The 15837-nt window shown below is 39.2% G+C and overlaps 1 protein-coding gene across 1 annotated transcript in view; it reads right to left on the bottom strand.

Annotated features, from left to right (window-relative positions):
- The window catches only part of SRP68 (signal recognition particle 68), a 56019-nt gene that overhangs the window by 27187 nt on the left and 12995 nt on the right, over positions 1-15837 (bottom strand). Inside the window, exons 4-8 of the mRNA XM_056817106.1 lie at positions 10861-11056; positions 10155-10237; positions 9471-9580; positions 8939-9021; positions 8561-8701 (exon numbers count right to left, since the gene is read on the bottom strand). Of these exons, the coding sequence (XP_056673084.1) occupies positions 8561-8701; positions 8939-9021; positions 9471-9580; positions 10155-10237; positions 10861-11056 (613 nt within the window). The remainder of the gene's footprint in view (positions 1-8560; positions 8702-8938; positions 9022-9470; positions 9581-10154; positions 10238-10860; positions 11057-15837) is intronic.

Here is a 15837-nt window from a genome sequence, read left to right as displayed (position 1 = left end):
TCTTTTCCACAATTAAATGCGTCACATAAAAAAAAACTGGAAACAGTGGGTATCCCCATTAGATGGAGAAAGACTGAACTAACTGTGGTACGTGAATGTAGTATAGTATTAGTACATTATAAGAAATAATGAATATGAGGAATTCAAAGAAACATGGGAAGACTTGCCTAGTCTTAAGGAGAATTAAGTAAGCAAACTCAAGAGAATATATCAAGGACTTAAACAATGCAAATGAACACATCCATAAGAGATAGCTGAACTCAGATTAATTACAATGACCAATCTTGGTCCCCCAGCCCAAAGGAAATAGCACATTTCTATCCTCTGATATGGGGGACTATGAGAAAATGCTATAGAAACTATAAGATATGACCAAAAAGGAAAATAATAAATGCTAGAAGAGATATGGAAAAGTGGGACACTAATACACTGTTGGTGGTACTGTGAACTGTACAACCAATTTGGAGAGCAATATGAAACCAGGCTCAAAAGGCCATAAAACTATGCATTACCATCTGAATCACTACTGGGTCTGTATCCCAAAGAGACCAGACATAGGGGAAAGGACCCACTTGTACAAAAATATTTTTAGTGGCTTTTTTTTTGTAGTGGCAAAGAATTAGGGGAATGGCTGAACAAGCTATTAGAATATGGTTGTAATAAAATACTATTGCACCATAAGAAATGATCAATAGGATGATTTCAGAAAAGCCTAGAAAGACTCATATGAACTGATACAAAGTAGTGAGTAGAACCAGAACAATGTATATATAGTAACAGAAATATTCTACAATGATCAACTGTGAAAGACTAAAACTATAATCAACAAAACAAGGTCCCCAAGATATCCATATGAAATCCATTATAAAAAATGTTATCCACAGCCAAAGAGGGAGCTGTTGGAGTCTAATTACAGATTGAGCAGGCCATCTTTTTACTTTATTTCCTTCATGAGTTTTTCACTGTATATGTGATATGTGTCTTCTGTTTCAGCATGAGGAATATGACAATATGCATTACATGAAAGCATTGGTGTAACCTATATCAGACTATTTATTGCAGGGGGAGGGGATGGGGAGGAGAAAATCTTAAAGGAAGCTTTTTGCTTTTCTGACAATTTAAATTGTTAAGATGTTTTTCTTGACATCTAGATTCAATGCAGGGGAAGGTAATACTGAGAAATTATTTCAGTATAATAAATAAGCAGAGCTGATGATTAAAAGGAAAAGAAAAAAAAACCTGGCCTTTGAAATCAACCCTAAGCCATATTCTTTTTTTTCTCACATCTTTGGAAACCTGATCCACTCTTCTGACTTAAAACTACAAGCTTTATGCAAATAATTCCTAAATTTCTATTTTTAGTTCTGACCTCACTTTTGAGCTTCAGATTCACAGGTCCCAACTATCTACAGGACACTCCCATTAGAATGCTTCACTAGCACCTCAAATATTCAAGCAAAGTTTATCTCTGCCACTCTACTGGTTCCTTCTCACTGCTTTCTGTCAGTGTTATTATCACCAGTGCAGTCTCTGATTTCTGAAATCTTGGTGTTATCTCTGACTCTTTCCCTCTCATATTCAATCAGTTACCTAACCCCTAATGATTCTACCTCCACAGTATCTTTTCCATTTGTTCCCTCTTTCTAATTCAGCATCTCTAATAGTGATCCTCATAACCATCTGCCTGGAATACTTCAATATGCTCCAAACTCACTTTCCCATTTTAATTAATCCTTTTCTTCTTTTTTAAATTCTGAATTTAAACACAAAAAAGGAGTATTTGCTCTCTTTTTCATACACAAAGCAGAATTCAAAAATATTTTCTATCAAACTATTCTAGTTCTGTCATTCTTGTTCTGTCCTTTTCTTCTTCCTTTTACATCAGTATATTCCTTTTACCTTCCTTTCTCTTTCTCCTATTCAAATCTTAAGAACAGAACCAATCCACATGTAAAGACCTTTATTTTTCTCATGTGGCTTTTGAAGCCATTAAGGTTATGAGAAGATAATAGTTTTTTTCTCTTCCCAATCAAATGCTATTACTGTATCATCATACAGTTCCTTCCAACTGTTCAAATAAATATACCTTTCCAGATTTCTCTGAACTTCTGTATTTGTATTTCAGAGTTCCTACTTAGTTCTGATCTTTTTGTCAGAAATGATTGAAAGTCCTTTACTGATGCTCTGTTTGGAAGGAGAATTTAATTTTGTTGTTAGCCTTTATATTTTACCTTTCAGAATTCAAGATTCATCTTTTATTTATAATAGAAGCTGGCAGCTTTTACATGATCTTGACTCTGCTCCCTTGGTATATGAACTATTTCCTTCTAAAGGTTGGTGGTATTTTTTTTCTGTGATGTAAGAGCTCTGGATTTTGGCTATGATGTTCCCAAATGTTATCAGTTTGGCCTTTCTTTTCAGAAGATGATGAGTGGATTTTTTCCATATTTACTTTGTCCTCTGGGGTGTATGGGGTGCTCAGGAAGGGGTAGTATCTCTGGTATGGAGGGCTTGTTGTGCCCTCCTAGGGCAGCTCTCCAGCCTCTGATCCCCACCTAACACCCAGCTCTCACTTGTGGCTCCCAGTAGCTGCTAGCATGTGGCAGCGGCCACACCCCGGGCAACAGCTTCGACAGGCCGGCTAAACCTTGTGAGGGTAGCCATTGGGTCATCGACCCCTGGTGAACCAGGGCTTTGCTCACCCAGCATGTGAAGACTGGAAGAAACCAATAAGAAGATTCAATGGCTGAGATGGCAACGCAGCAAAGCACTGTGGAGTGCTTAGGGTGTGTTGGAGCACAAAAGACAACACGGCCATTCAATGCAGCTGAGGAAGTCTCCAGACGTAACAATTTTTCATGCCAATGGACCCAGGCTTCCAACGCCGAGAGAGTGGGACTGTCTCTGTGCATCGACTTTTCCACTTAAATCTCTTTCACGCACAAGTATCTTTGTGCACACTCATCTATCCTAAACCCGTCCACCCTCTTCAAGACCTGCGGCGATGGGGGAGTGGCGAAGCAACAGGTGGAGGTGACCACTGGCAGTTGTAGTCACGATCCTGCACATAGGCGGCCCACGGACCAGTGGTCGCTCGGCCCTGCAGGGCAGCAGGGATGTTCAGCAGCATCCTGGGTGATTTTGTTTCTTTTGATTTCGACCGCTTAAAGGGATGACCCGCCAGCCACGGTGTGCTGCTCTGCTCTGCTCACCCTAATCAAGGGAGGGGACTAGAAAAGGTGTCCCAAACATTGCCTGCCCTACAAACACCCGGTCAGCACACTGCGGGTCATCCCTTTAAGTGGTCAAAATCAAAAGAAACAAAATACAAAGAAACTCCTACTAGGAGCATGGAACATCAGAACATTACTTGATAGAGAGAATACCCCAAAACCTGAGAGAAGAACAGCTCTAGTAGGTAAAGAACTGGCGCGATATAACATCGACATCGCAGCCTTAAGTGAAACACGCTTACCAGAAGAGGGATCATTCAGTGAACCCACCACTGGATACACCTTCTTCTGGAAAGGTAGAGCCACAAGTGAAGACAGAATCCACGGTATTGGCCTGGCTATCAAAACCAGTTTGCTCAAACAGCTGCCAGACTTGCCTGTGGGCATCAGCGAGAGGCTCATGAAGATCCGTTTACCTCTCAGCAAAGACCAGTATGCCACAATCATTAGCGCATATGCCCCAACACTGACCAGCACAGAGGAGACCATCGAGCAGTTCTACTCTGACCTGAGTGCCGTCCTGCACTCAGTGCCCACCAATGACAAGCTGATACTACTGGGAGACTTCAACGTCCGTGTTGGCCAGGACCATGAAAGATGGAAAGGAGTGCTCAGCAAACATGGCATGGCCAAAATGAACAACAATGGCCTACTGCTACTCAGCAAATGCTCAGAGTTCGAACTCACCATCACGAACACTGTGTTCAGAATGGTGAACAAATATAAAACAACGTGGATGCACCCACGATCAAAACAGTGGCATCTCATTGACTACATCATTGTACGCCTGCGAGACATCCAGGATGTAAAGATCACCAGAGCCATGAGAGGAGCTGAATGCTGGACAGACCACCAATTGGTTAGAGTGACTCTTCAAATGTGCACTGCGCCTCGCCATCCAAAACGCGCCCAGACAGTTCACCCATTTTACAATGTGAGTCGTCTTAGAGACCCATCTTATTTGCAAACATTCCAGTCCTGCCTGGACGACAAGCTGTCTGCCAAGGGACCACTCACTGGAAGCTCAACCGAGAAATTGAACCAGTTCAGAGAAGCAGTGAAGGAAACATCAAAGGCAGTCCTAGGCCCGAAACAATGCAACCACCAGGACTGGTTTGACAAGAACAACACTGCTATTGAAGACCTATTGAGCAAAAAGAACAAAGCCTTTATGGAGTGGCAAAATAACCCAAACTCTGCTCCTAAAAAGGACAGATTCAAATCTCTCCAAGCCACGGCGCAGCATGAGATCAGGAAGATGCAAGACCTATGGTGGGGAAAAAAGGCAGAAGAAATCCAGTGGTTTGCTGATACGAAAAACTACAAACAATTTTTCAGTGCCCTCAAGACTGTCTATGGGCCATTAAAACCCACCATCACTCCCTTGCTATCCTCTGACAGTGACACTCTCATAAAAGATAAAAAAGGCATCAGCAACAGGTGGAAAGAGTACTTCAGTCAGCTTCTCAACCGACCCTCTTCAGTCGACCAAAGTGCCCTTGACCAGATCCCCCCAAACCGCACCATTGAACAACTTGACGTCCCTCCTTCAATAGAGGAAGTCCAAAAAGCCATTAAACAAATGAGTGCAGGCAAGGCACCCGGTAAAGACGGGATCCCAACTGAGGTGTACAAGGCCTTAAATAGAAAGGCGCTCCAGGCATTCCACATAGTGCTGACCAGCATATGGGAAGAGGAAGACATGCCCCCAGAACTCAGAGATGCCTCCATCGTAGCCCTATACAAGAACAAAGGCTCACGAGCAGCCTGTGACAGCTACAGAGGCATCTCACTACTCTCCACTGCTGGAAAGATCCTTGCCCGTGTCAGACTCAACAGACTCCTGTCATCTGTTTCAGAGCAGAACCTGCCTGAATCACAATGTGGCTTCCGACCAGATCACAGCACCATCGACATGGTCTTCACGGTGAGGCAAATGCAGGAAAAATGCCTTGAGCAGAACCTGAGTCTCTACATTGTCTTCATAGACCTGGCAATGGCGTTCAACACAGTGAACAGGGACGCATTGTGGGTGATACTCAGCAAGCTTGCCCAGCAAAATTCGTCAAACTGATCCAGCTCTTTATGTCGACATGACAGGGGAAGTCCTATCTGATGGAGAGACTTCTGAACTTCAACATCTCCAATGGCGCGAAACAAGGCTGTGTCCTCGCTCCGGTACTATTCAACCTATTTTTCACCCAATTATTACGACATGCTGTGATAGATCTAGACCTGGGCGTCTATATCAAATACCGGCTGTATGGCTCACTATTCGACCTTCGCCGCCTGACTGCAAAAACAAAGACAACAGAGAGACTCATCCTGGAAGCTCTCTTCGCAGATGACTGTGCTCTCATGGCCCACCAAGAAAATCATCTTCAAACCATTGTGGACAGGTTCTCCACTGCAACAAAACTGTTTGTCCTGACTATCAGCCTCAGCAAAACAGAGGTGCTGTTCCAACCTGCACCAGGGAGGCCAACGAACCAGCCGTGCATTACAATCGACGGCACGCAGCTTTCTAACGTCAACACTTTCAAGTACCTGGGCAGCACCATCGCCAACGACGGGTCCCTAGGCCACGAGATTAATGCCAGGATCCAAAAGGCCAGCCAGGCTGCGCTCCAAAGTCCTCCAAAACAGCGACAAAGCTCAAAGGATATAACGCAGTGGTCCTCAGATCGCTCCTGTATGGTTGTGAGACATGGACACTGTACCGGAGGCACACGAAGCAGTTGGAGCAATTCCACCATCGCTCCCCTCCAGTCAATCATGAGGATCCGATGGCAGGACCGAATCACCAATCAGGAAGTCCTTGACAGAGCCAACTCCACCAGCATCGAAGTAATGGTCCTCAAAACTCAGCTACGATGGTCTGGACATGTCATCCGCATGGACCCACAGTGAATACCAAGACAGGTATTCTATGGTGAACTGTCAGCTGGACTCAGGAAACAAGGTCGACCAAAGAAAAGATTCAAGGATCAGCCAAAGTCAAACTTGAAGTGGGCTGGCATTACACCAAAGCAACTAGAACTAGCTGCCTCTGTCAGAAGCAGCTGGCGAACCCACATTAACCATGCCGCCACCACCTTTGAAGATGAGCGACGTCGACGTCTTGCCGCTGCGTGTGAAAGCCGACACCAGGCCACAACCGCACCTCCCGTAACAACTGGCATCCCATGCCCCATGTGCCACAAACTCTGCACCTCAGTCTTTGGACTTAAAAGCCACATGAGGGTTCATCAATAGATGATAATGCACAAAGACAATAGTCATTCTCAGTCACCGAGAGACTACCACTACCACTACTTTGTCCTCTAATAGATCTGGGCAATTTTGATTTATTATTTTTTGAAATAGTCAAGGATTTTTTAAATATTAGTTTTCAGGAATTCCAGTGTTTTTTAAATGATCTCTTTTTAACATGTTTTTCAGATCAATTGTTTTTATATCAAATATCTGGTATTTTATTCTATTTTTCTCAATCTTTTCATTTTAATGTTTTTTTGCATTCTAGTTTTCAAAGAATCTATGTCTGATAAGGTTTACTAGAACTTCCCTCTCCAATTCTTTCTGCAAGAGTTATTATCTAGTTCTCTAGTTTTTGTTTTATTTATTTAAGAATTTATGCAGTCCTTTTGGAAGACATTTTTTCCCTGAAAAGCTCTGCCTGTAGTTGTTACAGCATTACTCTCTTCTTTTTTTTTTGGAAGGGGAAAGAACTTTTAGATATACAATAATTCTAGATATTTGAAGGGGTTTTCTTTGATTTGCTCTCTTTCCACTCTTAATTCTTGAATTGGAGTTTTGTGCCACAGTCAAGCTTGAATTGAATCTCTATTGCATACTTGGTGGAGTAATCAGATTTTCTTGGTCTTGCCCCGGGTTCCTGGGTTCTTTGGTCTTCAAAGAGAGGAGTCTTTAGGGCCCTCTATGGCATCTCTGGTTACTAGAACATTGGAACCTCCAGGGAATGGGGTGTTCTGTACTGCTCCTGGGCATTTTCTCGGATCTAATCTATCCTTAACATCGGTACTAGATCACTCTTCCTGGAAAATTAGTCTACCAAGAACAACTAAGTAAGGTTGTCTAGTATTTGAATTCCTCTACAAAGTAGCACTATCCTACCTTTCCACCTTTATCTTATACTGATTCTGATTCTATATTTTATGCTCTGGTCATAGCTACTCTGTCCCCAAAAGAGATCCATTACAATTTCAACCTCTATACTTCTGTACAAAGTATTTCCTTTATTTTGAATGTATTCTTATCCCCCTATTTGTCAACTAAAAATCCCTATAATCCTTTTAAAAGTCCAACTCAAATACTACTTATTCATTGAAGCATTCCCTGATCTCCTAATTAATAATATTCTCTCTCAGACAGTATATAGCATTTTGCTTTGCAACTTTCTAATGTACTTACTATATACATTGTTGTTTTAAAATTCTTTATGCTATTTAGAAGAATTGCCTAATTCCTCTATTATAATAATAAGCTTCAGACAGAAGAGACCCCTGGCTATTTAAATATTTTATATCTTTCAAGCCCCCCCCCCCCCCCCCCGGTTGAAATGAATTCAAGTATCCCTTATTTTACAAAATAATGAATTCTGCAAAAGCTAAACATAAAGTAATTTTCTATAATACAAATCATGTTCTTGTTAGTGTTAAAACTAGAGAGAGAGAAAAAAACCTCTCAATAAGCTGGACTGAAAACATTTAATGAGAAAGGAATTAAGAGAAAGGTTGCTATATTGAGAATTTTAATACTGGGATTAATATGCAGTATTTTCTTAAACTTAAGATTTCTCCTCAAACCACGGAAAACTTTCCTCACACATAGCAATGTTCGTACTACATTTTTACAGCTCCTAGGCAAAAGAGAACGAGAATATTATAGTCCAACAAAGCATAAGAAGTCTCGAAATTCAAAGCTTCAGGTTCATGATCAAATTAATCAGTGTTCTACTTTTTCTAGTCATTGAGTTCGACTTAATTTTACCACAAATTTACCAAAAAAGCTTAACAAGGAATGCATATGTGGATTCAATAAGTCCAAAACCACAAGTTTTTTATCTAGTTTTTATTTTGTATTTTCTGATTTCTACATATTGTCTCTCTGTCCTCCTTCCCCTTACTGGAATGCAAGCTCCTTGAAGGCAGGGCCAATTTGCTTTTTTCTTTATATCCCCAGTACTGAATGCAGTGCCTGATACATAATAAGGGCTAAATAAATGTTTGTTTATTAAATGACCTTCATACATACCCTCAACCCTCTCCCAAAAAGGGAGGGGAAAAAAGTAGAACTTTTAACTTTACCTGGTTAATAGCTGCTTCATTATCAGCCAACCCTAATAAGAAGATCCTCACTTTGTCAATCTTCACTGGAACAGTTCTCCCTCTCCACTCTACTTCACTCATAGTAGCTGCCTGTTTGGCTCGAGTCTGAGTGATCAATGACTACAAAGTTTAAAAAAAGAGGGTAGTTTAGTTTTTGCTTTTAAGTGAGAACAAATGATACGTAAATGAAGTATACAGCTTTGTCTTAGATACATATTAATTATGTTCTAAAAACATGTTTGGATACATTATTAAAGTATCTATACAAGATACATAAAACAAGTTCTTTTGTGGTATACACAAAGTACTTAGCTTATGAAAACTTTAAATATATTTTAAAAATGCAGAGTGAATTACCTCCAATTTTTCAGCCAGAAGGCCTTCAGTACCACCAGATCTCAGTCTCATCTGCATTAATTCGCTAATAGCTGACTGGTCCCCTAGGAGAAGAAAAAATTGAAAATCTCCAAAGTTCTAGTCAGTTGTCTCAATTAGATTCAAATAGACCTTAAAAAGATTGTATAAAAGCTCCATTAGATATTAAATATATTTAAATGTTTCAAGCAATAGGACTTTCTTTTATGAAGTATGAACTTAAATGAGATAACCAGTTACTCTTAAAAAAATTATCATTCAATCACCAGATATCATTCAGAATATAAAATGGTAACAAGATGAAAGAAAATGAAATCATCTTCTGTATCCATTAGCATAACTGACATTTACATTTATGACAGAATGACCATGATCATGAAACTTACAATATATCAATGCTGAAGGGGAAATTTTAAGTATATTCCAAAAGCCACTGGGACTGAACTACTACCCTTGCTGGTGAGCCAAGTTAATAAAGGTGATCTAGTACTTTGTACTTTAGTACTTTGCTTACCAATATTATAGGCACAATAGCGTATGTTGGGTGAAATCTCTTCCACTCGCTGATTATATAATACAGCCTGTTCTTCAGTAAAAGCACTAGCTAGCTTTTCATAGATGGTTCTGAGGAAAAAAGCAAAGTTATATTTCACTATGGTCTAACAGGGAAAAAATGATTATGTCATGATAAAAAAATATATATATAGGTAATACAGTGGCTGAAAGCCATAGACACCCTTTTAGAAGGCTATTAGAATAGTATGAACTAGGCAATTGGGGGTAAGTGACTTGCCCAGGATCACAAGTTAAGATGTATCTGAGGCCAGATCTAAATCCAGGTCCTCCCAACTCTAGGCCTGGAACTATCCACTATGCTACCTAGCTGCTCTGAAGATTTTTTTTTTTTTAAGGCAAGGAGGGTTAAGTGTTTTGGCTAGGGTCACACAACTAGGAAGTATTCGAAGCTGGATCTGAACTCAAAGAGAGAAGTCTTCCTGACTCCAGGTCCAGCACTCTATCCACTGTACCACCTAGCTACCCCTCCATTTTGTCTTTGTAATGTGCTATAGCCACTCCTACAATGAATGTACTATAAATCATAGTTGCAAAGAAAAGGAACCCCTCCAACAACTGAGGAGCCAAGCACAGAACTAGATATGAAACTACATATTCAATTTAATTAGAACTAAAGACTTACTTGCATTTGTTAAAAGCCTCCATTGCTGCCTTCCACTCCTGATGTTCAAAGCGCAACATTCCTGTTAGGTAAGCCATGTAAGCCTAAAAGTTTGCAAAGAATTAAGTTTAACTTCATCAAAATGCTTCAAAAATCAGTGTTGGAAGTGAATGTCTATTTATTAGAAGAAAAATTGACATCAAACCCTTATTCTTTATTAAAAACAAAAATCAAATCCAAAGAGGATATGAAACCTAGAACACATGTTAAGACTACATAATCTTTATTTTTTAATTTAGCAATTCTATGGTATTAATGGGAAAGGTTAATTTTTTAAAATTACCTTACAACTAACTGGCTATAATGAGGTCATAAATAATACTTTGTGGTCATCTGAAGATAATCATGAAATAGTAATATTTATCCTTTCTCTCTCTCTAAAAAAAAAGTAATTTCATATCTTGTTATTTCTTATTCTATGACCTCTTAAAATACTATAAGAAAAAAGCATTCCATAACCAGATGAAAAGAAGGTATTACTTCTGAAAAGTCAGTTATTTAAGTGACCATCAAAAATTCAAGAACTCCAAGGATACCTTCTAAAAGAGTCAGAACAAGGAGTCTCTCAAATGTCAGTTTATAACATCAAATATTCAATTAAAAAAAAAACTCAAAAAAATTAACCTCTGCTTTACTCAATAAAGCAAAACTGAATGTTGACATTAACCTGAGCCTCTAGTTTAGTCTTGGCATCCACCCTATTACTCTCACACAAACGTTCCAACTCTTCAGCATGTTTCACAGCTTTTCGCAGTCGTGATAACAAATGAAATCGTTTTCGAGGTTCAGTATTTGCTTCTTGTTTAAGCTGCATGGCATAGCTCCAGGCTCTTTCAGCATCCATCAAAATCAAAAGCAAGTATCTAGACAGAATAGAAAAGGTGACAGAGAAATTAAAGAGATAAAAAGGAAACTAATAAGGCACAGACATCAGGTTCAAAGACATTCCCCACAAATCTCCTCTTTAGATCTTTAGTTCCTGTTAAGAAATTCATCCTCCTTACAGTTTCAAAAGAGTACAGCTAAGCCACTGATTGTCCAACCACACTATTCCTGACTTCACATGCTCCAGAAAGAGCTCTTCATCTGCCTCATTAGATATTCTCCTTTGGATAGCATCACCCTCTAAAATGCAAAATATCTTTACCCTCAAAATAGCCTCCTCTCAATTTTTCTCCATTGATAATACCACAATCCAGCCAAAAAATTATAACCTCAAAATTACCCAGCTCTCCTTCATATAATTTAGTAAACAATTACTTATTAAGTACCTAATATGTAAACAGAGGGCTCTGCTAGCCAAGGGATGAAAATAACAAAACTTTTAAGTTTTGTAAGACAGTGCCTTCCCTCTAAGACTAAATCTAATTTATTTGTCTGTATCTTGTTTGCACATAGTTTTGGGCATACTATCTCCCTCACTGGATTGTGAAGTCCTTGAAATCTGGACTCCCTTTTTGTCTTTTTTTGGTATCTCCAGCACTCAGGACATATTGGACACTTAATAAATGTTTGCTGATTTGATTCCTATAGACTAGCTTATAGCTAGTAGAGATATGGGACATATACAATGATATTCTAATACAAAACAAAACATCCTTTAGAGGTGTACAATTGCTACTTGATGTTAGAGAGAAGAAAAGGTTCATGAAAGAGGATGTATTTTAAGTGAGATTTAAGGCTAGATATAGGAATTCAAATGGTAAAGTAAAGGAAGAGGGAAAACAATCTAGTCAATACTATGGGCAAAGATATGGAAGCAAGAATTTGCAAGAGGAACAGGGAAGTCCACTCTATCAAGACCATGAGGTTCAAAGTGGAGAATCATATGAAGTTAAACTGATGACAGATTGTGGTGGGACTTGACTATTAGGCAAGGGTAGTAACCTTTACTAAGTAGACAATAGGGAACCAATGAAGGTTTTTGAGCTGGAATAGTACAACTATCCCAAACAATTCAGAACCTTTTATTTTACTGAAGAAACTGAGGCTTTATGAGAATAGATGATTTGCATAAAAAAGATAAAATTGACTGTATTATGAAGTATGCATTGGAAGGTGGTCAGGAATGTAGTTTATTAATGAAGAAATATGGTTCCTAAGAGGACCAGAAAGAAAATGTGAGAAAGGCTTTTTGGTAACCATGGAACAGGTGGCAAGATATATGAGGGAATGATTGCTAGAACAAGGTCCTTAATGGGGTGTAAAAAGAAAGAGATTAAGGACAAGGGTAAATGAATTAGCCTGACAGAAGAAAAGGATATTCTTCAATAACTGCAAGAGAGAAGCAAGTGAATAATGATGCTGAAAATGACAGAGGATGGGAGGAGTGGTTCCCCTGTAGATTCTGGTCTCAATCTCAAAGGAATAGAAACCAAAGTCATGTTTTAAGTAGAATAGGAAGCATAGTTGAAGACATTATAGGAGAGCAAAAAATCTGAAACAATCACTGTGTGTAATGAGATGGCAAGTAGATAGTGTAGTTGGCTTGTTGAGCAGTAGTAAAAATCCAGATGACATATTCTATTATAAATTTATAGAGAGTGAAATCAGTGTGATTTCATGACTTTCTTCAGAATCACTCTGCAACTTATAGGACCTGAAGAAACTGGATAATAGCAAGTTTCAAATATGGTTGAAGAGAAAAGAGTAATTCAAAGATGTGAGCTAGTAAAAACTCAGAAGTAGATTACATAGACAAGGCTAAATATAAGTCAAAAGAAAGAGAAAGGACTAGAAAAGTAGGGACAGTAGGTCCTGATAGAGACAATGATTCAATGTGAATGAATGAGAGATAGAACAGGCAGTTGTGGTTGAAGTGTAATTTCCAAATTCAGAAGCAGCATATTTTTGTGAAATGGTGAGCTCTATGAAGTTGAATGGAGAAGATGGAATTTGAGTAACTATCTGGTCAAGATTTTGGAGAGTCCTCAGCATTAATGCTTAAGTCCTTATGAATAAGTAGGGGGAAGAACAGAGAGGACTAAGCCACGTACTGAATTCATTCAGAAAGTTGGGAGAATCTGAAGATCAGTACTTGATGACAACCAGCTGGGAGAGATGGATTTTTCTTTAGAAGAAGGTTATTGAGGGATGATAGTAAAGGAATGGTGTGGAAGGGAGAGTGGAGAACAAGAAGCATATTAATCTCTCCTCTTGAGTTTGGGGGAATAGATATTACCAATGGAGTCAGTCCTAAAGTATCTGGCCTCTGAGAAAACCAGGTTTTAATTGAAGTAAGAATGTAGAAGGCAATAATTCTAAGTTCAAAAATATATGGGAATTTGTTGAGGATAGATAGCAGAAGAGTTCCCACATTCTAGGGCAGTGTTGGTAAAACTTTTAGAGATCGTGTGTCCAAACTACACCTTCAAGCTGTCTGTAACCCCCCCACATTACCCCAGACAGCAGAGGGAAGAAGTACTCGAATTGGTCTGCTGGGCAGAGGGGTGGGGCATGTGAAAAATGTCCTCAAGTGCTGTGGAGAGGGGGAATAGAGTAGTCCCCTCCAGTATGCTGGGGCATATGTGCCACACCTTTCTCAACATGATTCTAGGGTCTGATCAGAACAGGGACACAGATTTGGGATGAAGTAATATGGGCATGTGGTTTGCATATACAGCAATAAGAATGGATAACAAAGATAGGGAAGACAATTGATCAATCAATCAACAAGTACTGATTAAATGGCTTCTGCATACCAGGCATCCTGTTAGGGGCTATTAAGTATCAAGAATGAAATAATCCCTATTCCCATACATAAAGTATAAACAAACATCAATTATAAATATAATGAATAAATATACACAAAATAGTTAAACAGAATGTAATTTGGGAGGGAAGGCAATAGCAGCTGGGGTGATAAGGAAAACAGAGAAAAGGCCAGTTTGGCTGGATCACAAAATATTGGAGAAAAAGTTAGGACAGATTTGGGCCAGATTGTGAAGGGCACTGAAAGTTAATATGAGTCTATATTTTATCTTAAAGGAATAGGAAGCCACTGGAGTTGCTTTGGGGGGAAGAAACAGGGGAGTCACATGGTCAGATATATGCTTAAGGAAAATTATTTTGGCAGCAATGTGTAGGGTAGACTGGGATGGTGAAAAGACCTAAGGCAAGGAAATTAGGATCCTAATGCAATAATCTGATCAAGAGGTGATGAGGGACTGATCTAAGATGAATTTTGAGAGTAGAAAGGAGTCAGGTGCAAGATGCTATAGAAGTAGAAACAACAAAATCTGACAGATGATTTGATATAAGGGAGATTGAAGAGTCCAAGATAATACCAAAGTTACAAATCTGGGCTGGAAGAATGTTAATAGCTTTGACAGAAAAAGGGAACTTCATAAGACAGAAAAGTCTAGAGGAAAGATTGAGACCCGTACAGTTTTAGACACATTGAGTTTAAGATGTCTTTAAGATAACAAGGTTGAACTTATTAAAAGGCAGCTGGCATTGAGGGAATGAAGCAATAGGGAGAAACTAGTGCTAAGATATAGAGCTGTTAAGTCACTGAGTGATGGTAATTAAATATATGAATGTTAACAAGACTAACAAAAGAGAGAGTATAGAGGGAAAAGAGAAGAGAACCTAGGTCAGAATCTTGGAAAACACTCACGATTAGGGGGAATGATATAGATGCTGAGCCAGTAAGACAGACTGAGAGTTCAGAGAAAGAAAATCAGAACAGTGGTGTCACAAAAACCCAGAGAGAAACAGTATCCAGAAGGAGAGGGTGGACAATAGTGTCAAATGCAGCACATAGATCAAGAAAGACTGAACCTGAGAAAAGACCATTAGATCTGACATTTTAAGAGATTACAGGTAAATTTGGACAGAGCAGTTTCACTTGAGTGATTAGGTTAGAAGCCAGACTGCAAAAGGGTTTTAAGAAGTGAAAGGAAGACAAATAGATTCTGGAGCATAGACAGCTTTCAAAAAAAAAAAAAGGAATTTGACTGAGAAAGAAAGAAGAGATAAAAGGTGTTAACTTGAGGGGAGGGAAGGTTCTGGTGAAAGGTTTTTGCTTGTTTGTTTTAAGGATGTGGGCTTTGGACGTCTTTAAAGATAACAGGGAAGGAACCAGTAAATGAGGCTAGATAGAGATTGAGTAACTTAATCTGCTTGAATAGTAAGGAAGAGATAGAACCAAGTGTACCTGTATGGGGATTGGCCTGGTCAAGAAGAAAGATTACCTCTTTGTCAAAGGAGAAAAGGAGGAGTGGGAGATGATGTCAAGAGTTTTGAAAAGTAAAATAAGAGGCAAGGTCCTCAGTTGGGGGGTGAGGTGGGAGTGAGGCATTGGAGAATAGAGAAGGTTTAGAATAACTTCTTTGGGGAGTGAGACAGGGGAGAAATAAAAAGCACTGTCCAGTAGCACTGAGAGCCTAGGTAAGATTAAATAACATGATGTACCTGGTCAGCATGGTTGTGAGACTTCCTCTATTTACATTTAATGATATAATGAAAGTAAGAGGAATTTAAAAGCATTAATTGCCCCAAATTTCTAAAAAGGAACATCATCTTTGTGTCTATTATGTCCCCAAATGCTATCAATTCTATTTGTATCTCTTTCTTCTCCATTCCTTTCCACTACTGTCCAAATCCAGGCTCTTATTATTTCCTATCTCAAATACAGAAGAAG

The sequence above is a fragment of the Monodelphis domestica genome, chromosome 2 (genome assembly GCF_027887165.1).
Source record: "Monodelphis domestica isolate mMonDom1 chromosome 2, mMonDom1.pri, whole genome shotgun sequence".
Classification (NCBI taxonomy): Eukaryota; Metazoa; Chordata; class Mammalia; order Didelphimorphia; family Didelphidae; genus Monodelphis; species Monodelphis domestica.
Note: the sequence above shows the minus strand (reverse complement) of the source record. Positions and strands in the feature narration are given on the sequence as shown.